Raw genomic sequence first — 25,044 nt, 5'->3', positions numbered from 1 at the left:
TTACTTAGTTACAGTTCATAAGGAAATCAGTCAATTTAAATAAAATCATTAGGCCCTAATCTATGGATTTCACGACTGGTAATATACAGTGTATTCGGAAAGCATTCAAACCCCTTCCCTTTTTCCACATTTTGTTACGTTACAGCCTTATTCTAAAATGTATTAAATATTTTTGTTCCCCTTAATCTACACACAATACCCCATAATGAAAAAGCAAAAACAGGTTTTTAGAAATGTTTGCAAATTTATTCAGACCCTTTGCGATGAGACCTGAGAGCTCAGGTGTATCCTGTTTCCATTGATCATCCTTGAGATGTTTCTACAACTTGATTGGAGCCCACCTGTGGTAAATTCAATTGATTGGACATGATTTGGAAAGGCACACACACCTGTCTATATAAGACACACCAGTCTATATCTGCAGCATTGAAGGTCCCCAAGAACACAATGGCCTTCATCATTCGTAAATGGAAGAAGTTTGGACCCACCAAAGGGTAGAGCTAGAAAATTGAAGCCCCTTGGGTGCTGCCATAGTTACATTAGAAGTGCCCATCCAAGAAGGCTAAAAGTCATTGGCCACAGATAAAATTACGTCAAATCACGTTATATGTACAGTATTGGACTTTCAACATTTTAGCTAGCAGTCATCATCATGAATCAAATCGACAATCTACTGGGAAATCCTTTTTAATCCTTGTCAAATGAAGAGAAATTATAGATAAAAACGTATCAGTGCTCATCGGCCATTGGACATAAACATTACACAGCAAGTTGGAAATCGTGACAGTGGCTAAATGCAAGCATTGCAAAGCAATCACTAGCCTGATATTCAATGGAGTGGCTGTATGGTCCCAAATCTGGGATTAGGGGGCTTTTTTCCAAGTTTAAAATTATAAACATTCAACATTGGCTATCCTGTCAATGAAGCATGATTTGAGCCGCGCTCAAAACAACTGCTAATTCGGAACTGCGAAGACTTGACAACTGGGAAGTCGGGAATAAACGAGTTTTGACTGGGAAAATATGTTGAACTGTCATCCAACTCGGAATTGTTAATCTGGCCTCTTTCTAGAGCTATGACCTGAAGATCAATGACGTCATCATGATTCGACCTTGTTTTTTTCCAAATTCCCAGTTGTTTTGAAAGCGCCTTCCTGTTCAAGTGAGCACAGCACAACAAGTCCAAAAATGTATTGTATGCTGTTGCATAAATGTAATATGCCAGGGTGATACAGTTGAAGTCGGAAGTTTACATACACTTAGGTTGGAGTCATTAAAACTCGTTTTTCAACCATTCTCCAAATTTCTTATTAACAAACTATAGTTTTGGCAAGTCGGTTAGGACATCTACTTTGTGCATGACGCAAGTCATTTTTGTAATAATTGTTTATTTACAGTGGGCCAGAAGTTTACATACACTAAGTTGATGTCATGGCTTTAGAAGCTTCTGATAGGCTAATTTACATATTTGAGTCAATTGGAGGTGTACCTGTGGATGTATTTCAAGGACTACCTTCAAACTCAGTGCCTCTTGCTTGACATCATGGGAAAATCAAAAGAAATCAGCCAAGACCTCAGAAAAAAATTGTAGACCTCCACAAGTCTGGTTCATCCTTGGGAGCAATTTACAAACGCCTGAAGGTACCACGTTCATCTGTACAAACAATAGTACGCAAGTATAAACACCATGGGACCAAGCAGCTGTCATACCGCTCAGGAAGGAGACGCATTCTGTCTCCTAGAGATGAACGTACTTTGGTGCGAAAAGTGAAAATCAATCCCAGAACAACAGCAAAGAACCTTGTGAAGATGCTGGAGGAAACAGGTACAAAGGTATCTATATCCACAGTCAAACAAGTCCTATATCGACATAACCTGAAAGGCCGCTCAGCAAGGAAGAAGCCACTGCTCCAAAACCACCATAGAAAAGCCAGACTATGGTTTGCAACTGCACATGGGGACAAATATCGTACTTTTTGGAGAAATGTTCTCTGATCTGATGAAACAAAAATAGAACTGTTTGGCCATAATGACTATTGTTATGTTTGGAGGAAAATGTGGGAGGCTTGCAAGCCAAAGAACACCATCCCAACCGTGAAGCACAGGGGTGGCAGCATCATGTTGTGGGGGTGCTTTGTTGCAGGAGGGATTGGTGCACTTCACAAAATAAATGGCATCATGAGGGAGGAAAATGATGTGGATATATTGAAGCAACATCTCAAGACATAAGTCAGGAAGTTAAAGCTTGGTCGCAAATGGGTCTTCCAAATGGACAATGACCCCAAGCATACTTCCAAAGTTGTGTCAAAATGGCTTAAGGACAACAAAGTCAAGGTATTGGAGTGGCCATCACAAAGCCCTGACCTCATTCCTATAGAAAATTTGTGGGCAGAACTAAAAAAGCGTGTGTGAGCAAGGAGGCTTACAAACCTGACTCAGTTACACCAGCTCTGTCAGGAGGAATGGGCCAAAATTCACCCAACATATTGTGGGAAGCTTGTGGAAGGCTACGCGAAACGTTTGACCCAAGTTAAACAATTTAAAGGTGTTGGGGTTCGTTCCTTGTTCTTTGTCAATCATTGGCTCATTGGTGAAATCAGCAATTAGACTATATCTTTATGTAAATCAATCAAACCTTTATTAATGCAATTGCAGACAGAAGTTGACAACGGGAACATAGCATGTATGTTTAAGAGTAAGTTATGCAAAATAGGAAAGGTTCCGAGTTGTTTTATTATGCTTGCAGTCAACCCCTAGTGATGTAACTGCCCACGTCAACACCCTCTACTCATGAGACCAGGCCCATACACACACAGCTATACAAACAATAGTTTCATTGTTATCTAAAGGCTCAGCAGTCATTGTCCACTCCCCAAGTTGATTTATAGTGGTATGTCTGACTAGTCTCTTACCTCTTTCAGTCCCCTGCAGGGTTCTGTGTCTATGAATCTCTTTTAGCCTTGAGGCCCTTTCTCACAGACACCCTGTTTTGACTGCAATAACTCACACATCTCTGACTGTTTCTTTATAAGAGGCAGAGACTATAAAAGAATAGTGGAACAATTTTAAACCTTATAATGAATATATATTGTATTATAGCCCTTCCCCTTCTATTAATACAACATAAGTGTAATCAATTATTATAATACATCAAACATTTGGTGCAGCCCCTATCATGACCCCAAGGTGAACCCCATCAAAGGCAATGCTACCAAATACTAATTGAGTGTATGTAAACTTCTGACCCACTGGGAATGTGATGAAAGAAATAAAAGCTGAAATTAATCATTCTCTCTACTATTATTCTGACATTTCACATTCTTAAAATTAAGTGGTGATCCTAACTGACCTAAGACAGGGAATTGTTACTAGGATGAAATGTCAGGAATTGTGAAAAACTGAGTTTAAATGTATTTGGCTAAGGTGTATGTAAACTTCCGACTTCAACTGTACTTCTCTGCAGCTGCCACCACAACATCTATTTTCTGTGGCTTACAGTTGATAACCATTGCTATGAACACTAAGAAGCCAACATTATTGAAACATATATCACTCATTGGGCTATCCTTCTGTTCTGGCACAGCTCTACTATTCACAGGGATCCACTCAGAATCACTCACCCTTGATCCACCCTCCTGTACTTTCTTCACTGCCTCAGCATACGACACCTTCTGCACTACTCTGACCGTGGCCACCTCAACCTGCCTCTCTCGCACCAGACACCTCCAATCCCCAGCAACATGGGTACCCCTACAGTTGGCACACAAAACTTTCAACCGAAACTACACATTCCTCTGTCCCATGTCCTCCTGCACACTTCCCACATCTTGGATGTGGGAAGTGTGCATCTTCCTCCTACAGAGTGCTGCGACATGCCCCTAAACATGACACCTATAACACCACAGTGGATTTGGCAGAAAAGCTCTAACAGCATAATTCATATATCCTAACATTACTTTGTCAGGTAAAGACTAAATCAAAGCTCAAAAGAACACTTCTGTTTCACCAAGCTCTCCGCCGGGTCTGCATCACACCAAACAGTGGGTGCCACAAACACCCGGAATTTTCAACTTCAATTGCTCCACCTCCACACTTAACTCTACCCCAGAAATCACTCCCTTCAATGGTGCCCTGTATCTAAGCGTAAAGCAAGATACAGGTCTTTCCGCAAGTTGCGCCTGCTCCCTCTGATCTTAACAAAAACAAAGAAACATTTCAAGTCCACTTCGGGTTACCTACACCGACTCAACAGCACTTACCACATTCCACCCAACCTGAAACGACCCATGGACCAGCCAAAAGGCGTGGATCTACCCTCTTCAAAAATCTCATTCCAACTGGACCAAACTTATTTCTATCATAACCTATCATAACCTTGTCCATCAATGCATGGCTTGGGCTCCGAGCACCTCATCATACCTTCCACCTGTTCTATTTCACCTCGAACTGGTGTCTGGCTCACTCTGTTTGAACTTGACTTGACACCAATCTTCCTCGACATACCCTCTCCCCTTGTTATTGCCATCTTCAACAGATTCACACCAATCCTTTGCCTACCTCAGTCTTTTTAACCTCATCTCTCTTTCTCTCTAATCCTCCTCCCTTAACCAATTACCCGGCTCATGAAAATATTTTCCACTTTTCCAAGTCATAATCTCTTTCTTGCTTCCTTGAGGGCCATGCTAAGCCCTGTACTCGACCCACAGTCATCCAATATCTGCAGGTCCTTTCAGCCATTCCTTGTGCTTGAGTTTTGCCTCTGATCTAGCTGGTAGTTGTAGTCCAGAGTTGGAAAATTACTGATTGGATAGAAGTTTCTCTGTAAAATACAAATAAACACTTAAGAAATAAATGGTTGTGATCATTTACCCAATTATTTTCTTTTTTGATTTTCTTTATTCAAATATAAAAGCTTTAATGAGGATATCTAGAGTGAGTGGGTCGAAAGCCACATCACTAAGGATCTATCATGGTCCACACACACCAACACAATCATGAAAAGGGGCACGACAACGCCTCTTCCCCCTCAGGAGGCTGAAAGGATTTGACACGGGCCTGCAGATTCTCAAAAAGTTATACAGCTGCACCATTGAGGGCATCTTGACTGGCTACATCCCTGCTTGGTATGGCAACTGCTTGGCATCCGACCGCAAGGTGCTATAGAGTGTACATCTGTTCTGCCTGCGGCTAAGGAACCCTGACCTGTTCACTGGATGTGCTACCTTGTCCCGGACCTGCTGTTTTGGACCCTCTCTCTACCGCACCTGCTGTCTCTAATTCTGAATGATCGTCTGTGCTGACCTGTTACACCCTCTACAACCACTGTGATTTTTATTATCTGACCCTGCAGGTCATCTATGAACGTTTGAACATCTTGGCCATGTTCTGTTATAAACTCCACCCGGCACAGCCAGAAGAGGACTGGCCACCCCTCAGAGCCTGGTTCCTCTCTAGTTTTCTTCCTCGGTTCCAGCCTTTGTTGGGAGTTTTTCCTAGCCACTGTGCTTCTACATCTGCATTGCTTGCCATTTGGAGTTTTAGGCTGGGTTTCTGTACAGCACTTTGTGACATCGGCTGATGTAAAAAGGGCTTTATAAATACATTTGCTTGATTGATAGTGCGTATGGCCCAGTACATCACTGGGGCCGAGCTCCCTGACATCCAGTACATGTATACCAGGTGTTGTCAGAGGAAGACCTAAAATTTGTCAAAGACTCCAGTCACCCAGGTCATAGACTGTTCTCTCTGCTGCCGCACAGCAAGCGGAACAAGCCGGACCCTGAACAGCGTCTACCCCTAAGCCATAAGATTGCTAAATAGTTAGTTAACTTAAATAGTTAACCAAATAGCTATCTGGACTATATGCATTGACAATTTTTGCACTCATTGTGTATTTATTATTACGTGTTTTACTTTTTTATTATTTCTCTATTTTCTTTCTCTCTGCATTGTTGGGAAGGGCCGTAAGTAACGCATTTCACTGTTATTCTACACAAGTTGTTTTCAAAGCATTTGATGAATAACATTTCATTTAATTTTGTTCATACTGCTGAGAGGTCTAAATGATTTACTTTTGGATTATATAGCTAGCTATAAAAATATATATATATTTGAAAAACTACTGTCTGAGTGGTCCGCACCCTCATTTGGCGCTAGAAAGATTTTCCTGATGTTTTACATTTTATTAAAAACCCTCATGACCCAGCATCCACCGCTAAGCGTTCCTTCCGGTTTGTCCGCCATTAAAGAAAGTAGGTAAGAATTCTTTTGAAGAATAACTATCAGCTGAAATCTTTACACAATCAATGGCATCCTTCGTTTATCACCAATTATGATAGAACCAACATACGGTTTAGTTGTTACCAAAAGCATGGCGCCAATATTGTGGTGACAAATAATATAATTTAGCTGTAACGTTACCGGAAATGTGTTGCGTTGACATGACTTTCCCCTACATATGAGATTCGTATCATATCGCATTATTGCTGGATTTTTGTAACGAGCCGTAATGACTGCAGTCAGATGACATTTATGTCTAGTATAGTCGGACTCTAGTCATTTTCCTCGACAGAAGTAAGCAACTACTAGATAGCTACGTTAGTTGGCTATCTAGCTAACATTGGTAGCATTATGTCTGTTTATAACAGCCATATTTGGTTCACGTTAGCTAACTTGCTTAATCAAGAGGCCTTACGCCTCAATAGGTTAGACTGCTTGTTGAGCTAGCTTCTTCTGCACCACTTTTAATATTTGGGTTACTATGAAGTATTTAGTGATGACCAACACAGTTTGTGTAATGTTATGATTTCATGTCTACTATTAACTAGTTACCACAAACAGTCATAAACCCCGCCCATTTATACAATGTATATTAGGGTGTGTTCTTAAATTCACTCCGGAGTGCCAGTGCTCGCAGTGGTCGTTAGATTGTCCGTTTCTAAATTAAGAACGTTCGGAGCAGCGCACACTGGCCGCGCTGTCCGATGACAGAGCGTCCAGTAGGGTCGATCCGAGGGCAGTCAAGCACCCAGACTAACGTTGGCTAGCTATTTCCAGACACAAATGAGAAAATCTCACTCTTGACCATTTTACTCACCCTAGCAGAGCTGGTTATGCTGTTTGGATGTTATCAAGTATGTTTTTACCTGTAACAGCTGCTGGTAACAATTTCATTATGCTTTTTTGCACACGTTTAATGACACATGCCATATTTAATAGTTGTTGAGTGTTCATAAATTCATCAGTTATTCTGCTCTCTGTCACACTCAGATGAGTGCTCTGAAATCGGAGTAGATAGCAGCTATCTATATAACCTGTCTGTACTTTTCTGATTATCCCTGTTTTATTTAGCTCTGGTTGTCTTAGTCTAATAGATGGTCAAAAATCTGTAGAATGATATGTATAGTTAGCTCACTCACAGTATTTTTCAGTTGTTCAAGGCTCAAACTCCCATGATTCCATTTGGCAAAGCCACTCCCACATCACTTATTTATTTGGATCCCCATTAGCTTTTGCAGAAGCAGCAGCTACAAGTAACACCAGTGATAGACAAGGACAGTCACACAAATTTGAAATGCAACAATATACGAACAATACAACAGTACAAATAATACAACAAAAATTGTGTTGATGTTGCAGCTCTGGCAACCATTGGGCCCTTTCCAAATATACTTTTCATAGTAAATTACTGTATTGGCTGTTATTTTTGAAAACACTTTCAGATGCAGCAGGTTTAGCTACTTAGCTAGCTAGCATTGCTAATAGCACCAAAGATACAGCAGGTTTCAAACATAAGAGATTAGGATTCTGTAGTGATTTGCCTGTAAATTTCATAATAAATGTTGTTTTCTAACAGGCCTACCTGTTTAAGACGTCCTTATATATAGATGTCCTTATATATATTCCCGAACATGTTTAAACCTGTTTTCGCTTCGTCATTATGGTGTATTGTGTGTAGATTGCTGAGGATTTTTATTTAATCCATTTTAGAATAAGGCTGTAACATTACAAAATGTAGAATAGGCAAGGAAGGCATCTGTATACTTTCCAAATGCACTTGTATATGGATGATTTATGAAGCCAGGCTATTGATTTTATAGTCAAAACATTTCTTGGACATTCAGGCTATGGTAAGGGCTGTTTCCTCGTCTCTGCTGCTGCTGGCTCCGCTGTATTCTACTCAATCCCAATATGCTTTTTAACTTTGCTATTAAGGACACAGCAACATAGGGAAAGGCACCAATTCTAGGTTGTTTCAGAACCGTGGACAGCGACCACATGCAACGCGAGCAAAAGCGCATTTGTTATAATATTAGATTATTAGTGTTTCACCATTTATTTTGACACAATATAACCATATACAATTTCAGTATCACGTGATGGACTGTGCTATCCCCATGGCCTCCGCAATGGATTTGTCCACTCAGACAGGTGTCTTGTGCACCATGGGATTCTTTTCATTGCGACTGCTCGACTAAAGAAATCTTGGTCGACCAACAGCCTATCAACCAAACAATCGACTAAATAGGGTCAGTCCTATGTATATTTTATTGGTGGCATAAAGACCGATATAAATATTTCTGTGAAATGCTATTGGTCGGGCTCTATTAATGACAGTATCGATTTTAGGTATCAAGGTGACTGTTTCGGATAGAAGCATTTGATTTTGCAACCGCATACATTTTGTGGGATTTGTGTGCCCATTAACTGTTTTCACCCTGTAAAAAAAAGGAGATATGAAGTGTTGCCTAGTGACACTGCCTTTTCTGAGAACTCTATGCAAAAACTGTCCGACAGCTAGATCCAAGATTCTTACAGGGTTCAAGTTCAATATCTACTTTAACAGATGAATTCTTAATATACACAATAGTATGTAGACACCTGCTCGTTGAACATCTCATTCCAAAATCATGGGCATTAATATGAAGTTGGTCCCCTCTTTGCAGCTATAACAGCCTCCACTCTTCTGGGAAGGCTTTCCACTAGATGTTGGAACATTGCTGTGGGGACTTGCTTCCATTCAGCCATAAGAACATTAGTGAGGTTGGGCGATTAGGCCTGGTTCGCAGTCAGCGTTCCAATTCATCCGAAAGGCTTTAAATGGGGTTAAGGTCAGGGCTCTGTGCAGGCCAGTCAAGTTCTTCCATACCAATCTCGACAAACCATTTCTGTATGGACCTCGCTTTGTGCACGGTGGCATTGTCATGCTGAAACAGGAAAGGGCCTTCCCCAAACTGTTGCCACAAAGTTGGAACCACAGAATTGTTTAGAATGTTATTGTATGCTGTAGTGTTAAGATTTCCCTTCACTGGAACAAAGGGGCCTAGCCCGAACGATGAAAAACAGCCCCAGACAATTATTCCTCCACTAAGCTTTAGTTGGCACAATGCATTGGAGCAGGTAGCGTTCTCCTGGCATCCGCCAAACCCAGATTTGTCCGTCGGACTGCTAGATGGTGAAGTGATTCATCACTCCAGAAAACACATTTCCACTGCTCCAGAGTCCAATGGAGGCGAGCTTTACACCACTCCAGACGATGCTTAGCATTGCACATGGTGTTCTTAGGCTTGTGTGGCTGCAAGTCCATGGAAACCCATTTCATGAAGTTCCCGACTAACAGTTTGGAATTCGGTAGTGAGTGTTACAATCGAGGATAGATGATTTTTACCCGCTTCAGCACTCACCTGGCCCGTTCGATGAGCTTGTGTAGCCTACCACTTCGCGGCTGAGCCTGTTGCTCCTGGACTTTTCCTCTTCACAATAACAGCACTTACAGTTGACCGGGGCAGCTTTAGCAGGGCAGAATTTTGACCAACTGACTTGTTGGAAAGGAGGCCTCCTATGAAGGTGCCACGTTAAGTCACTGAGCTCTTCAGTACAGGCCATTTTACTGCCAATGTTTGTCTATGTACATTGCATGGCTCTGCTCGATTTTTATACACCTGTCAGAAACTGATGTGGCTGAATCCACTCATTTGAAGGAGTGTCCACATAGTGTATGATATAACGACAACTTATAGTGCCATAAATGCAAGGACATAAATAAATCTTATGTCAAACGATTTGACAAATGTCACCAAACTATGAGAAGGGGTTGAACAGGTTTTTTCAACTCGTGAATTTGATTGAATATAGCCATGTTCACCCCTTATATGTTAAATGTAATGACATTAAGAAAACAATGGCAGATTACTATCAATGACTTAACAGCAGTAGGAAATCCTCACTTGTACCCTAGTTTTTAGAAGGACCCAGAAAGTATTCACACCCCTTAACTTTTTACACATTTTGTTACAGCTGGAATTTAAAATTTATAAAATGTAGTGTTTCACTGGCCTACACGAAATACCCATAATGTCGAAGTGGAGTTATATTTTTTACAAATTAATGAAAAATGAAAAGCTGAAATGTCTTATGTATGCTTGCCATAAAGGGGTTGAATACGTAAGTTCAGGAGTAACACTGTGCTTAATATGTTGCATGGACTCGCTCTGTGTGCAATTAGTGTTTAACATGATTTTTGAATGACTACCTCATCTCTGTAACCCACACATACAATTATCAGTCAAGCAGTGAATTTCAAACAAAGACCAGGGAGGTTTTCCAATAGCTTGCAAAAAATGGAACCTATTGGTAGATGGGTTAAAAAAAAAAAAAAAGCAGACATTGAATATCCCTTTGAGCATGGAGAAGTTATTAATTATACTTTGGATGGTGTCTCACCCAGTCACTACAAAGATACAGGCATCCTTCCTAACTCAGTTACTGGAGAGGAAGGAAACTGCTCAGGGTATATCACCATAAGGCCAAAGGTGACTTTAAAACAGTTTTAATGGCTGTGATGGGAGAACTAAGATGGATCAACATTGTAGTTACTCCACAATACTAACCGAAATGACAGTGTGAGAAGGAAGCCTGTACAGAATAAAAATATTCCAAAACATGCATCCTGTTTATAATAATGGACTAAAGTAAAACGGCAAATAAATGTAAAATTAACGCTTTGTATTCAGGACAAATCAAATACAACACATCACTGAGTACCACTCTTCATATTTTCAAGCATGGTGGTGGCAGCATCATGTTATGGGTATGCTTGTCATCAGCAAGGACTAGGGAGTTTTTTTTATGATAAAAATAAACGGGATAGAGCCAAACAGACACATTTACCTTTCAACAACCTAAAACAACAGCAAATACACACTGGAGTTGCTTACCATGCAACTTATCACTGGAGGGCTCCCTAGTGGCACAGCGGTCTAAGGCACTGCATCTCAGTGCAAGAGGCGTCACTACAGTCCCTGGTTTGAATACAAACTATCACATTTGGCCGTGATTGGGAGTCCCATAGGGCGGCGCACAATTGGCCCAGCGTCGTCTGGGTTTGGCCGGGGTAGGCAGTCATTGTAAATAAGAATTTGTTCTTAACTGACTTGCCTAGTTAAATGTTCCTGAGTGGCCTAGTTTGTTTTGACTTAAATGGCTGTGTAACAAAAACATTTTTAAGAATATTGTACAGTCCAATGTGCAAAGTTCTTAGACTCACAGCTGTAATTGCTGCCAAAGGTGCTTCACAAAAGTATTTACTCTGGGTTGAGTACTTATCTATTTTGTATAGACCATTGACAATTTTTAAAATTAAATCCACTTTAATAACACAACAAAATGTGGAAAGAGTTAAGGGGGTGTGAATAGAGTGGCGTAATTGTCCTTTAAATGTTCGTTGCAGTTGACAATACTGTGATGGCATTGTAGGAAAACATTATTCTGGTAAGGCCAGACAAGGGATTGTATCCACAAAGCATCTTAAAGGTCCTAGGAATCTTGTAAACCTGTTTTAAGACACACAAAAAAACTCCGTAGGTTGTCGGATGATGTTAAGACACTGCCTAGACAAACTTTGAACCCGGGAGTAAAATCAATTCGTAAGTTTCTCAGCTAGTAATCACGTCAGTTTGAGGTACCCAATTTGTAAGTCGCTCTGGATAAGAGCGTCTGCTAAATGACTTAAATGTAAATGTAGATGTACTGCAAAGGAAAGATTGAAGCTCATTGGTTATTCCAATCATTTGCAACGTCAATCACGATGAGGCATCATCAAGCTGTGAACTCCAATAGCATGCTTCAGACAACCACCGTGAATGTGGCTGTACATCAAATGTTGCAATGGTGAAACGTTTTGCCTGACAATCACTTTGCCTACTCTTAATTATTGCCTAATGTTGGCATGAATAACTTTGTCGAATTCTGATGGTTAAAGCGGCATCTTAACAAAATTACCGTTATATCAACACTCGTTGTCACTCCTGTTTAACAACTAAATATCTTTGGCACAATAGGCATCACGTCTCTTGCCGATAATGTTGCATACAGTGTTTTCATCAAACACAATCAAAGTTAACATAAGCCCTAGATGCCTTATATTTCCCAACTTATAGGCATCTCCAATTTAGGCATCGTTTTTATCGACGTGATGTTGCGTTCCAAAGGGATAACATGATGTAGGTAATTAAATTATTTATTAGCCTCGTGGTTATAAGTATTTAGGCCTCGTGAAATGTGAAGATTTAGATTATTTATTGATCAGACATTTATTATTTTGACAACTCCATAGCAATTGCATGTGGTGCAGGCACCACTGACTCACTGTTCTTTCTTTCCACAGACATGGCTATCAGGTATCCTATGGCCGTGGGCCTTAGTAAAGGCCACCCAGTAACCAAGAATGTGACAGCACCGAAACATGCTCGTAGGCGAGGGGTGAGTTCATCTGACTGGATAGAAACATGACAACCACATATAGTGTCGTATTGGTAGAGTCTATCAGGTCACTATGTCCTCTGGTAAAGGGTCTGGACCCTTTGCCACAGGTTGTTTGCTTGTCCTAGAACTGCTGGGTGCTGGTTCAAGTTTGTGTTCTAATCCCATTGCTGCCATCAGTGTAGTGATTGAAGGCCTGGGTTCAGGATTCACTTCGGCTGTCTCATCTACATTAGCGACATGCATACATATGTTCTGAAACAAAGTAGATGACCACAAATGTTTGAACCTGTTATTATGAGATAATGGGCCCAGTGGTCCACAATATGGCTGAAACATAGGCTACAGTTACTGTTAGTTCTAATGCATGCATCTAACTCAGTGTCTCTTTGCTGATTTGTATTTCAGCGTCTGACCAAGCACAGCAAGTTCGTGCGTGACATGATCCGTGAGGTGTGCGGCTTCGCCCCCTACGAGAGACGCGCCATGGAGTTGCTGAAAGTTTCCAAGGACAAGCGTGCCCTCAAGTTCATCAAGAAGAGGGTATGTATGATTCCCCTGCTACTAACCTGGCTGGGTGTATTCGTGTTGGTATTGGCAGTATGGATGCATTTGTCGATGTCAGCTTTCTGCAGCTGCTCTCTTGTGACAGTTTGAGAACAAATAAGTACATTTTTCAAACCAAACAGATTTTGTATTAGACATCTGTTTGGGAATGTCTAGCATTTTGTGCAGCTGTCAAGTGGGCAGCTTTCTGAAATGTGATGGACTGTTTCCTTTGTGGAGTATTTATTGGTAAGATGAATCAAAACTATTGGATCAGTAGAACTATTCTCCTATAGTTTGTCCAATCATTTCTGTATTATTAAACTGCTAGCCCCATATTTGTTGATTACGGAATTTGTCGCTGACATAACTGTCCCAGAAACATGCTTCAGTGTTAATTTCATCCTGAGCATGGTAGTTAACCTGCTCTGAAAGTTGCAGATGCATTTGTTGGGTTTTTCCTGTTGCACATTCTAATGTGTGTTTGCTCCACAGATTGGAACTCACATCCGTGCCAAGAGAAAGAGGGAAGAGCTCAGCAATGTTCTGGCTGCCATGAGGAAAGCCGCTGCCAAGAAGGATTAAGCGGTTCTTGCAAATAAATATTTGTATTTAAAAAATGGAGAGTTGTCAGCTCCTTCCTTGTTTCTCATTTTAGAATGACTAAGTGGTACTATGCTTAGCAATGGACTTGAACTACTTATCTCAATTTATCTTTGAGCATATATATGACTTGTAGGCTGCATGTCTTCTCAAGTTTACTAGGGTGAGATGCCTGCAGACATTAGACCTGGAGTGGAGCTCTTCGGATGTCTTTGGGGCATGTTTGTGTCTAATTAAGACATTTACTTTATTTCAAATCCGAGTGTCTAATCGTCTGGGTAGTGTACTTTCTAGTAGTACAGTTGCCTGCATTGTTAGACATGCCAAAGGTGATGGGATAACCAATAATATACAACCGTTACCGGCAGCCTTTTCTTTCTGCAGAAATTGGCAACGATATGATATGAAACCACTGTGGGCACAAAGGATTGTGTTCAAAATGACTATTCAAGTTTGTGTTTAAACAGATTAAATGCATCTTTGGTAAATAAAAAATACCTAAGTCTTGGCTGCGTAGCAGCGACATGACCAACTGTGGTAGTTTGGGTATCTTCATATTACTGTTCTAAAGCTGGCAGCCCAACGCGTCCCCTTCTGAGGCCTAATGTACTTCAACACATCAGGGGATTGAACATTGCTGATAGAAATGCAACTTAGAGCTGAACCTTGCCTATTCTATATGAGACAATCGTACCTGTTCTACACCATACATTACTATCAAACGTTCTTTGTTTTACTCTTCTGAACAGACCCCCCTGCTCCCTGTCTGGTCCAACTGCTCAGCTGTAGGGCTTTAAACAGCAAGTGAATGTACTTAACAAATCACTCAACAGAAAATCTGGTTTCAGGGTGTCCTAAAGTCCATTACTCTGAATGTAGACAGACCATTATCCATCCTTTGGAGCCCCTCAGGCACCAGTCTCATAGCTTAATATGATTCGGTGTTCATTGTTGTGGAAAGACGGTGCGGTACATCTTGGTGTAATGATCCACAAAGTGAACCTCCAGGCCCTCTGTGATTAACTCTAGCAGGTCAGAGCAGTCCTTGTTCTCAGCTGGTAAAATCATGCAGGTCACACCTGGCCTGGTGAGAGAAGGGAGGAATGTTTAAACAGATTCATTACGACACTGCTAATAGAAAAACCTTTCAGAACAAACTGCCATACAGTGCTTTCGGAAAGTATTCAGATCCCTTGATTTTTCGCCATTATGTTACAGCCTTATTCTAAAATGTATTAAATGTTTTTTTCCCCAATCAATCTATACACCATAATGACAAAGCAAAAACTAGTTTTTAGAGTTGTTTGTAAACGTATTAAATAAATCTAATTTTATGTCATATGAGCCAAATACAACAGGTGTAGACCTTGAAATGCTTACTTACAAGCCCTTAACCAAATAGTTACATTTACATTTAAGTCATTTAGCAGACGCTCTTATCCAGAGCGACTTACAAATTGGTGCATTCACCTTAAGATATCCAGTCACTTTACAATAGTGCATCTAAATCTTTTGGGGGGGGGGGGGGTTAGAAGGATTACTTTATCCTATCCCAGGTATTCCTTAAAGAGGTGGGGTTTCAGGTGTCTCCGGAAGGTGGTGATTGACTCCGCTGTCCTGGCGTCGTGAGGGAGCTTGTTCCACCATTGGGGTGCCAGAGCAGCGAACAGTTTTGACTGGGCTGAGCGGGAACTGTGCTTCAGCAGAGGTAGGGGGGCCAGCAGGCCAGAGGTGGATGAACGCAGTGCCCTTGTTTTGGTGTAGGGCCTGATCAGAGCCTGAAGGTACGGAGGTGCCGTTCCCCTCACAGCTCCGTAGGCAAGCACCATGGACTTGTAGTTCAAAGTATTTACTAAATAAAAGTTTAAAAAATCGAATCAATCAAAAAGTAACAAGAAATGTACATAACAATAACGAGGGTATATACAGGGGGACTGGTTAGTCAAGGTAATTTGTAAAGTGACTATGCATAGATGAAACAGCGAGTAGCAGCAGTGTAAAAACAAATTGGGGGGTGGCCATTTGATTAGTTGTTCAGCAGTCTTCTGGCTTGGGGTAGAAGCTGTTAAGGAGCCTTTTGGTCCTAGACTTGGCGCTCTGGTACCGCATGCCGTGCGGTAGCAGAGAGAACAGTCTGTGACTTGGGTAACTGGAGTCTTTGACCATTTTTTGGGCCTTACCCTGACACCGCCTAGTATATAGGTCCTGGATGTCAGGAAGCTTGGCCCCAGTGGTGTACTGGGTCGTACGCACTACCCTCTAGTGCCTTACGGTCAAATGCCGAGCAGCTGTAGAACTTTTTGAGGATCTGGGGACCATTGACAAATCTTTTCAGTCTTCTGAGGGGGAAAAGGTGTTGTCGTGCCCTCTTCACAACTGTCTTGGTGTGTTTGGACCATGATAGTTTGTTGGTGATGTGGACAACAAGGAACTTGAAAGCAAACCATGAGGAGTGGCTTCCTTCTGGCCACTACCATAAAGGCCTGTTTGGTGGAGTGCTGCAGAGATGGTTGTCCTTCTGGAAGGTTCTCACATCTCCACAGTGGAGCTCTGTCAGAGTGACCATCGGGTTCTTGGTCACCTCCCTGACCAAGGCTCTTCTCACCCGATTGCTCAGTTTGGCCAAGCGGCCAGCGCCAGGAAGAGTCTTGGTGGTTCCAAACTTCCTCCATATAAGAATGGAGGCCACTGTGTTCTTGGGGACCTTCAATGCGGCAGAAATGTTTTGGTAACCTTCCCCAGATCTGTGCCTCGACACAATCCTGTCTCGGAGCTCTACGGACAATTTCTTTGACCTCATGGCTTGGTTTTTGCTCTGACATGCACTGCCAACTGTGGGTCCTTATATAGACAGTTGTGTACCTTTCCAAACCATGTCCAATCAATTACATTTACCACAGGTGGATTACAATCAAGTTGTACAAACATCTCAAGGATGATCAATGGAAACAAGATGCACCTGAGCTTAATTTCAAGTCTCATAGGAAAGGGTCTGAATACTTATGTAAATAAACGATTTATGTTTTCGCTTTGTTATTATGGGGTATTGTGTGTAGATTGAGGATTTCTATTCCTTTAATCCATTTTAGAATAAGGCTGTAATGTAACAAAATGTGGAAAAAGGGAAGGGGTTGGAATACTTTCCGAATGCAATGTATTCAACCATATCTATCAGAGGCTGGTGGGAGGAGCTATTTAAGGACAGGGTCATTGTAATGGCTGGAATAGTATAAATGGAACCAAGTCAAACCTGTGGTTTCCATATGCTTGATACTGTTCTATTTATTCCATTCCAGCCATTACAATGATCCTGTCCTATAGCTCCTCCCACCAGCCTCTGATATCTATGCATACTACACTGTCATTTCCAGTTTCAGACTACCATTGTGCCCTCAGGATTTATTATGAACAGGCTTTCAGAATAAAATATTGAACCATCAAACTAAGTCACACAAAACATATTGTTTGCATTTAGTTTTGAATATCAGCTATCTGGAAGAGTTACTTCACATACCGTTTTACTATAACAAACTAACAGGCTACTTGAAGTACATTTTGTTTTCTTCTTGGTTAATGTCCTCATAAAAGGAATCAATTGGTGAATCTATCCCACGAACATCCCTGGTTAATAAACAGTGTGTTACTAGTAAAAGTGATGTGACTCATAGCAATAGTCTTCTCCTTGATGCCTCCCACAGGCAGGATCTTTCCGGTCAGGGACACCTCTCCCGTCATGGCCACATTCTCTCGCACTGGCGTGTTGGTCGCCAGGGACAGCAGAGCCGTAACGATGGTGCAGCCGGCACTGGGCCCGTCCTTGGGAGTAGCACCCAGTAAACAACCATAGTAGTCCTCAGTGAGTGATACAGGGAGAGAAGAGGTTAATAAGAAACTTCTTCATGATGTTGTAGTTATGTATACAAATCAACACAGTTCCTTTTGGTGTTGCTTGTCTACAGTGGATGTTTGTGTACATTGAAAGTCCCTTCTCATATAATACTGTAATTATTATAAATATTTTTTTATTTAATTAAGAACAAATTCTTATTTACAGTGACGGCCTACCGGGGAACAGTGGGTTAACTGCCTTGTTCAGGAGCAGAACGAGGGAATTCGATCCAGCAACCTTTCGGTTACTGGCCCAACGCTCTAACCACTAGGCTACCTGCCGGGTATATGACATGAAGATCAGATAACATGGTCAGTACATGTGCATCAAAATATGTACATCGAGGCAAAAACACCAAACGGACGTGCAGATGGAGATGGGAGCCAGAAAATAAGTCATTGTCCGGCTGCTGCTTCATGAGGAAGGCCCTGGTGAAGGTACTGGCCGCTCTTAGCACTCTCCTTCATCACATGATGAACCCACAACCCTGTGGCTCAGTTGGTAGAGCATGTTGTTTGCAACGCCAACATGGTGTGTGCAACGCCAGGGTTGTGGGTTCGATTCCCACGGGGGGCCAGTACAAAAAAATGCATGAACTACTGTAAGTTGCTCTGGATAAGAGCGTCTGCTAAATGACTAAAATGTAAATGTAAATATCTCCAAGCTGCCCTGTGATCTCCAGGGACCCATCCCTGGGGCCATCCTTATCCTTACTCCCCGTGTCCCGTGACTGTCTTAGGGACGTCTCTATAAACAGCGTAGTGCCACCTGGAGAGGAGCGATGAAGGGGTGTGGACTTTAAGATCAGAGCTGTGTTGTTTGTATTGTTCTCTATGGACAATGCTCGTAAAACACGTCTCTTCCACACTGAACAAAAATATTAACGCAACATGTAAAGTGTTGGTCCCATGTTTCATGAGCTGAAATAAAATGTTTCATATCAACAAAAAGCTTAGTTCTTTAAAATGTTGTGCTCAAATTTGTTTACATCCCTGTTAGTGAACATTTCTCATTTGCCAAAATAATGCATTCACCTGACAGGTGTGGCATATCAAGAAGCTGATTAAACAGCATGATCATTACACAGGTGCACCTTGTGCTGGGGACAAAAGGCCACTAAAATGTGCAGTTTTGTCACACAACACAATGCCACAGATGTCTCAAGTTGAGGGAGTGTGCAATTGGCATGCTGACTGTGAGAATATCCATCAGAGCTGTTGCCAGAGAACTTAATGTTAATTTCTTTACCATAAGCCGCCTCTAACGTAGGTTTTAGAGAATTTGGCAGCATGTCCATCCGGCCTCTCAACTACAGACCATGTGTAACCACGCTAGACCAGGACCTCCACATCTGGCTTCTTCACCTGCGGGATGGTCTGAGATGAGCCACCCAGACAGCTGATGAAACTGTTAGTTTGTACACCTGAAGAGTTTCTGCACAAAATGTTAGAAACAGTCTCAGGGAAGCTCATCTGCATGTTCATCATCCTCACCAGGGTCTTGACCTGACTGTATTTCGGTGTTGTAACCGACTTCAGTGGGAAAATGCTCACCTTTGATGGCCACTGGCATCCAAGGTGAGAAATGTGAAAGAAATAGGTTTTGATTATGTTTTACTGGTAATGGGGACATACGTAAATGCCAACAAAACTTTTAGTCAGTGTGGTGTGTGTGTGTAACCTTTATTTAATTAGGCAAGTCAGTTAAGAACAAATTCTTATTTACAATGACGGCCTACCCCAGCCAAACCCGGACAACGCTGGTCCAATTGTACGCCGCCCTATGGGACTCCCAATCAAATCAAATTTATATAGCCCTTCTTACATCAGCTGATATCTCAAAGTGCTGTACAGAAACCCAGCCTAAAACCTCAAACAGCAAGCAATGCAGGTGTAGAAGCACGGTGGCTAGGTAAAACTCCCTAGAAAGGCCAAAACCTAGGAAGAAACCTAGAGGAACCAGGCTATGAGGGGTGGCCAGACCTCTTCTGGCTGTGCCGGGTGGAGATTATAACAGAACATGGCCAAGATGTTCAAATGTTCATAAATGACCAGCATGGTCAAATAATAATAATCACAGTAGTTGTCGAGGGTGCAACAAGTCAGCACCTCAAGAGTAAATGTCAGTTGGCTTTTCATAGCCGATCATTGAGAGTATCTCTACCGCTCCTGCTGTCTCTAGAGAGTTGAAAACAGCATGTCTGGGACAGGTAGCACATCCGGTGAACAGGTCAGGGTTCCATAGCCGCAGGCAGAACAGTTGAAACTGGAGCAGCAGCACGGCCAGGTGGAATGGGGACAGCAAGGAGTCATCATGCCAGGTAGTCCTGAGGCATGGTCCTAGGGCTCAGGTCCTCTGAGAGAGAGAAAGAAAGAAACAATGAGAGAATTAGAGAGAGCATACTTAAATTCACACAGGACACTGGATAAGACAGGAGAAATACTCCAGATATAACAGACTGACCCTAGCCCCCCCGACACATAAACTACTGCAGCATAAATACTGGAGGCTGAGACAAGAGGGGTCAGGAGACACTGTGGCCCCATCCGATGATACCCCGGTAAAGAGCCAAACAGGCAGGATATAACCCCACCCACTTTGCCAAAGCACAGCCCCCACACCACTAGAGGGATATCTTCAACCACCAACTTACCATCCTGAGACAAGGCCGAGTATAGCCCACAGGGATCTCTGCCACGGCACAACCCAAGGGGGGGGGGGGGGCGCCAACCCAGACAGGAAGACCACGTCAATGACTCAACCCACTCAAGTGACGCACCCCTCCTAGGGACGGCACGGAAGAGCACCAGTAAGCCAGTGACTCAGCCCCTGTAATAGGGTTAGAGGCAGAGAATCCCAGTGGCGAGAGAGGAACTGGCCAGGCAGAGACAGCAAGGGCGGTTCGTTGCTCCAGAGCCTTTCTGTTCACCTTCACACTCCTGGGCCAGACTACACTCAATCATATGAGCTACTGAAGAGATGAGTCTTCAGTAAAGACTTAAATGTTGAGACCGAGTCTGCGTCTCTCACATGGGTAGGCAGATGATTCCATAAAAATGGAGCTCCATAGGAGAAAGCCCTGCCTCCAGCTGTTTGCTTAGAAATTCTAGGGACAATTAGGAGGCCTGCGTCTTGTGACCGCAGCGTACTTGTAGGTATGTACGGCAGGACCAAATCGTAAAGATAGGTAAGAGCAAGCCCATGTAATGCTTTGTAGGTTAGCAGTAAAACCTTGAAATCAGCCCTTGCCTTAACAGGAAGCCAGTGTAGGGAGGCTAGCACTGGAGTAATATAATACTTTTTTGGGTTCTAGTCAGGATTCTAGCAGCCGTATTTAGCACTAACTGAAGTTTATTTAGCCCTTTATCCGGGTAGCCGGAAAGTAGAGCATTGCAGTAGTCTAACCTAGAAGTAACAAAAGCATGGATTACTTTTTCTGCATCATTTTTGGACAGAAAGTTTCTGATTTTTGCAATGTTACGTAGATGGGAAAAAAAGCTGTCCTTGAAACAGTCTTGATATGTTCGTCAAAAGAGAGATCAGGGTCCAGAGTAATGCCGAGGTCCTTCACAGTTTTATTTGAGACGACTGTACAACCATCAAGATTAATTGTCAGATTCAACAGATCTTTGTTTCTTGGGACCTAGAACAAGCATCTCTGTTTTGTCCGAGTTTAAAAGTAGAAAGTTTGCAGCCATCCACTTCCTTATGTCTGAAACACAGGCTTCTAGCGAGGGCAATTTTGGGGCGTCACCATGTTTCATTGAAATGTACAGCTGTGTGTCATCCGCATAGCAGTGAAAGTTAACATGTTTTCGAATGACATTCCCAAGAGGTAAAATATATAGTGAAAACAATAGTGGTCCTAAAACGGAACCTTGATGAACACCGAAATGTACAGTTGATTTGTCAGAGGACAAACCATTCACAGAGACAAACTGATATCTTTCCGACAGATAAGATCTAAACCAGGCCAGAACTTGTCCGTGTAGACCAATTTGGGTTTCCAATCTCTCCAAAAGAATGTGGTGATCGATGGTATCAAAAGCAGCACTAAGGTCTAGGAGCACGAGGACAGATGCAGAGCCTCGGTCTGACGCCATTAAAAGGTAATTTACCACCTTCACGTGCAGTCTCAGTGCTATGATGGGGTCTAAAACCAGACTGAAGCATTTCGTATACATTGTTTGTCTTCGGGAAGGCAGTGAGTTGCTGCGCAACAGCTTTTTCTAAAATTTGGAGAGGAATGGAAGATTCGATATAGGCCGAAGTTTTTTATATTTTCTGGGTCAAGGTTTGGCTTTTTCAAGAGAGGCTTTATTACTGCCACTTTTAGTGAGTTTGGTACACATCCGGGGGATAGAGAGACGTTTATTATGTTCAACATAGGAGGGCCAAGCACAGGAAGCAGCTCTTTCAGTAGTTTAGTTGGAATAGGGTCCAGTATGCAGCTTGAAGGTTTAGAGGCCATGATTATTTTCATCATTGTGTCAAGAGATATAGTACTAAAACACTTGAGTGTCTCCCTTGATCCCAGGTCCTGGCAGAGTTGTGCAGACTCAGGACAACTGAGCTTTGGAGGAATACGCAGATTTAAAGAGGAGTCCGTAATTTGCTTTCTAATGATCATGATCCCTCAAAGAAGTTCATGAATTTATTACTGCTGAAGTGAAAGCCATCCTCTCTTGGGGAATGCTGCTTTTTAGTTAGCTTTGCGACAGTATCAAAAAGAAATTTCAGATTGTTCTTATATTCCTCAATCGATACTGCACGGTATTGTCTTTCCAAGTTAGTCGGAAGACTTCCAGTTTGGTGTGGCGCCATTTCCGTTCTAATTTTCTGGATGCTTGCTTCAGAGCTCGTGTATTTTCTGTATACCAGGGAGCTAGTTTCTTATGACAAATGTTTTTTGTTTTTAGGGGTGCAACTGCATCTAGGGTATTGTGCAAAGTTAAATTGAGTTGCTCAGTTAGGTGGTTAACTGATTGTTGTCCTCTGACGTCCTTGGGTAGGCAGAGGGAGTCTGGAAGGGCATCAAGGAATCTTTGAGTTGTCTGAGAATTTATAGCACGACTTTTGATGCTCCTTGGTTGGGGTCTGAGCAGATTATTTGTTGCGATTGCAAACGTAATAATATGGTGGTCCAATAGTCCAGGATTATGAGGAAAAACATTAAGATCCACAACATTTATTCCATGGGACATAACTAGGTCCAGAGTATGACTGTGGCAGTGAGTAGGTCCAGAGACATGTTGGACAAACCCACTGAGTCGATGATGGCTCCGAAAGCCTTTTGGAGTGGGTCTGTGGACTTTTCCATGTGAATATTAAAGCCACAAAAAAATGTAATATTATCTGCTATGACTACAATGTCCGATAGGAATTCAGGGAACTCAGTGAGGAACGCTGTATATGGCCCCGGAGGCCTGTAAACAGTAGCTATAAAAAGTTATTTTGTAGGCTGCATAGATTTCATGACTAGAAGGTCAAAAGACGAAAACGTCATTTTTTTTTTTGTAAATTTAAATTTGCTATCGTAAATGTTAGCAACACCTCCGCCTTTGCGGGATGCACGGGGGATATGGTCACTAGTGTAACCAGGAGGTGAGGCCTCATTTAACACAGTAAATTCATCAGGCTTAAGCCATGTTTCAGTCAGGCCAATCACATCAAGATTATGATCAGTGATTAGTTCATTGACTATAACTGCCTCTGAAGTGAGGATCTAACATTAAGTAGCCCTATTTTGAGATGTGAGGTATCACGATCTCTTTCAATAATGGCAGGAATGGAGGTCGAGGCACAGACACAGTCTCAATTGGGATAGCTGAGCTGACTACACTGACTGTGCTAGTGGCAGACTCCACTAAGCTGGCAGGCTGGCTAACAGCCTGCTGCCTGGCCTACACCCTATTTCATTGTGGAGCTAGGGGAGTTAGAGCCCTGTCTATGTTCGTAGATAAGATGAGAGCACCCCTCCAGCAAGGATGGAGTCCGTCACTCCTCAACAGGCCAGGCTTGGTCCTGTTTGTGGGTGAGTCCCAGAAAGAGGGCCAATTATCTACAGATTCTATCTTTTGGGAGGGGCAGAAAACAGTTTTCAACCAGCGATTGAGTTGTGAGACTCTGCTGTAGAGCTCATCACTCCCCCTAACTGGGAGGGGACCAGAGACAATTACTCGATGCTGACTCATCTTTCTAGCTGATTTACACGCTGAAGCTATGTTGCGCTTGGTGACCTCTGACTGTTTCATCCTAACGTCGTTGGTGCCGACGTGGATAACAATATCTATATACTCTCTACACTCGCCAGTTTTAGCTTTATCCAGCACCATCTTCAGATTAGTCTTAACGTCGGTAGCCCTGCCCCCTGGTAAACAGTGTATGATCGCTGGATGATTCGTTTTAAGTCTAATACTGCGGGTAATGGAGTCGCCAATGACTAGGGTTTTCAATTTGTCAGAGCTAATGGTGGGAAGCTTCGGCGTCTCAGACCCCGTAACGGGAGGAGTAGAGTCCAGAGAAGGCTCGGCCTCTGACTCCGACTCGCTGCTTAATGGGGAGAACCGGTTGAAAGTTTCTGTCGGCTGAATGAGCGACACCAGTTGAGCATTCTTACAGCATTTCCCTCCAGAAGCCATGAGAAAGTTGTCCGGCTGCGTGGACCGTGCGAGGGGATTTATACTAACGTTACTATCTGTACTTACTGGTGGCACAGACGATGTTTCATCCTTTCCTACACTGAAATTACCCTTGCCTACACTGAAATTACCCTTGTCTGAAGCTGGGCTTGCAGCACAGCTATCCTCGCCGTAAGGCGATCGTTCTCCTGTATATTATGAGTACAACGACTGCAATTAGAAGGCATCATGTTAATGTTACTACTTAGCTTCGGCTGTTGGAAGTCCTGACGAACCATGTCCAGATAAAACGTCCGGAGTGAAAAAAGTTGAATGAAAATAAGTTGAGTGAGGGAAAAACTAAAAATATAAACGGTAATTAAAAAGTAAAAACCGTAAAGTTGTCAGGTAGCAAAGTAAGATTGGCAACAAAACGCACAGCAGCACGTAAACAAGTCTGCAAGTTGTGACCTGAAATTAAGTTGTGACCAATCACAGCCGGATGTGATTCAGTCTGGATTCGAACCAGGGACTGTAGTGATGCCTCTTGCACTGAGATACAGTGCCTTAGACCGCTGCATCCATGTGTGTGTGTTAACTATTTAACTGTACTGGAATGCTTACAAG

The 25,044-nt window shown here is 42.4% G+C and overlaps 1 protein-coding gene and 1 pseudogene across 2 annotated transcripts; one reads left to right on the top strand and one right to left on the bottom strand.

Annotated features, from left to right (window-relative positions):
* Positions 1–6,163: 6,163 nt before the first annotated feature.
* On the top strand, positions 6,164–13,931 carry LOC115192169 (60S ribosomal protein L36). 2 transcript variants are annotated; one of them, XM_029750369.1, is made up of 4 exons: positions 6,164–6,255; positions 12,665–12,759; positions 13,168–13,302; positions 13,801–13,931. In XM_029750369.1, the coding sequence occupies exons 2-4, from the start codon at positions 12,667–12,669 to the stop codon at positions 13,888–13,890; spliced, it is 318 nt and encodes a 105-aa protein (XP_029606229.1). In that variant the 5' UTR covers positions 6,164–6,255; positions 12,665–12,666; the 3' UTR covers positions 13,891–13,931. The 2 variants fall into 2 exon arrangements, with proteins under 2 accessions (XP_029606229.1, XP_029606228.1); XM_029750368.1 differs by having other exon boundaries at positions 6,167–6,251.
* An 885-nt stretch (positions 13,932–14,816) lies between these two features.
* LOC115193009 (lon protease homolog, mitochondrial-like) lies at positions 14,817–19,369 on the bottom strand (annotated as a pseudogene).
* Positions 19,370–25,044: the final 5,675 nt, after the last annotated feature.

The sequence above is a fragment of the Salmo trutta genome, chromosome 4 (genome assembly GCF_901001165.1).
Source record: "Salmo trutta chromosome 4, fSalTru1.1, whole genome shotgun sequence".
Classification (NCBI taxonomy): domain Eukaryota; kingdom Metazoa; phylum Chordata; class Actinopteri; order Salmoniformes; family Salmonidae; genus Salmo; species Salmo trutta.
This window is presented reverse-complemented; position numbering and strand designations above follow the sequence as displayed.

Bases quoted from the DNA above. Each gene is read 5' to 3' on its own strand.
- LOC115192169 (XM_029750368.1), top strand. From the start codon at position 6,170: ATGTTTTACATTTTATTAAAAACCCTCATGACCCAGCATCCACCGCTA. The intron at 6,252-12,664 runs GTAGGTAAGAAT...TTCTTTCCACAG, and splicing joins TTTGTCCGCCATTAAAGAAA to ACATGGCTATCAGGTATCCT. The intron at 13,303-13,800 runs GTATGTATGATT...TTTGCTCCACAG, and splicing joins TCAAGTTCATCAAGAAGAGG to ATTGGAACTCACATCCGTGC.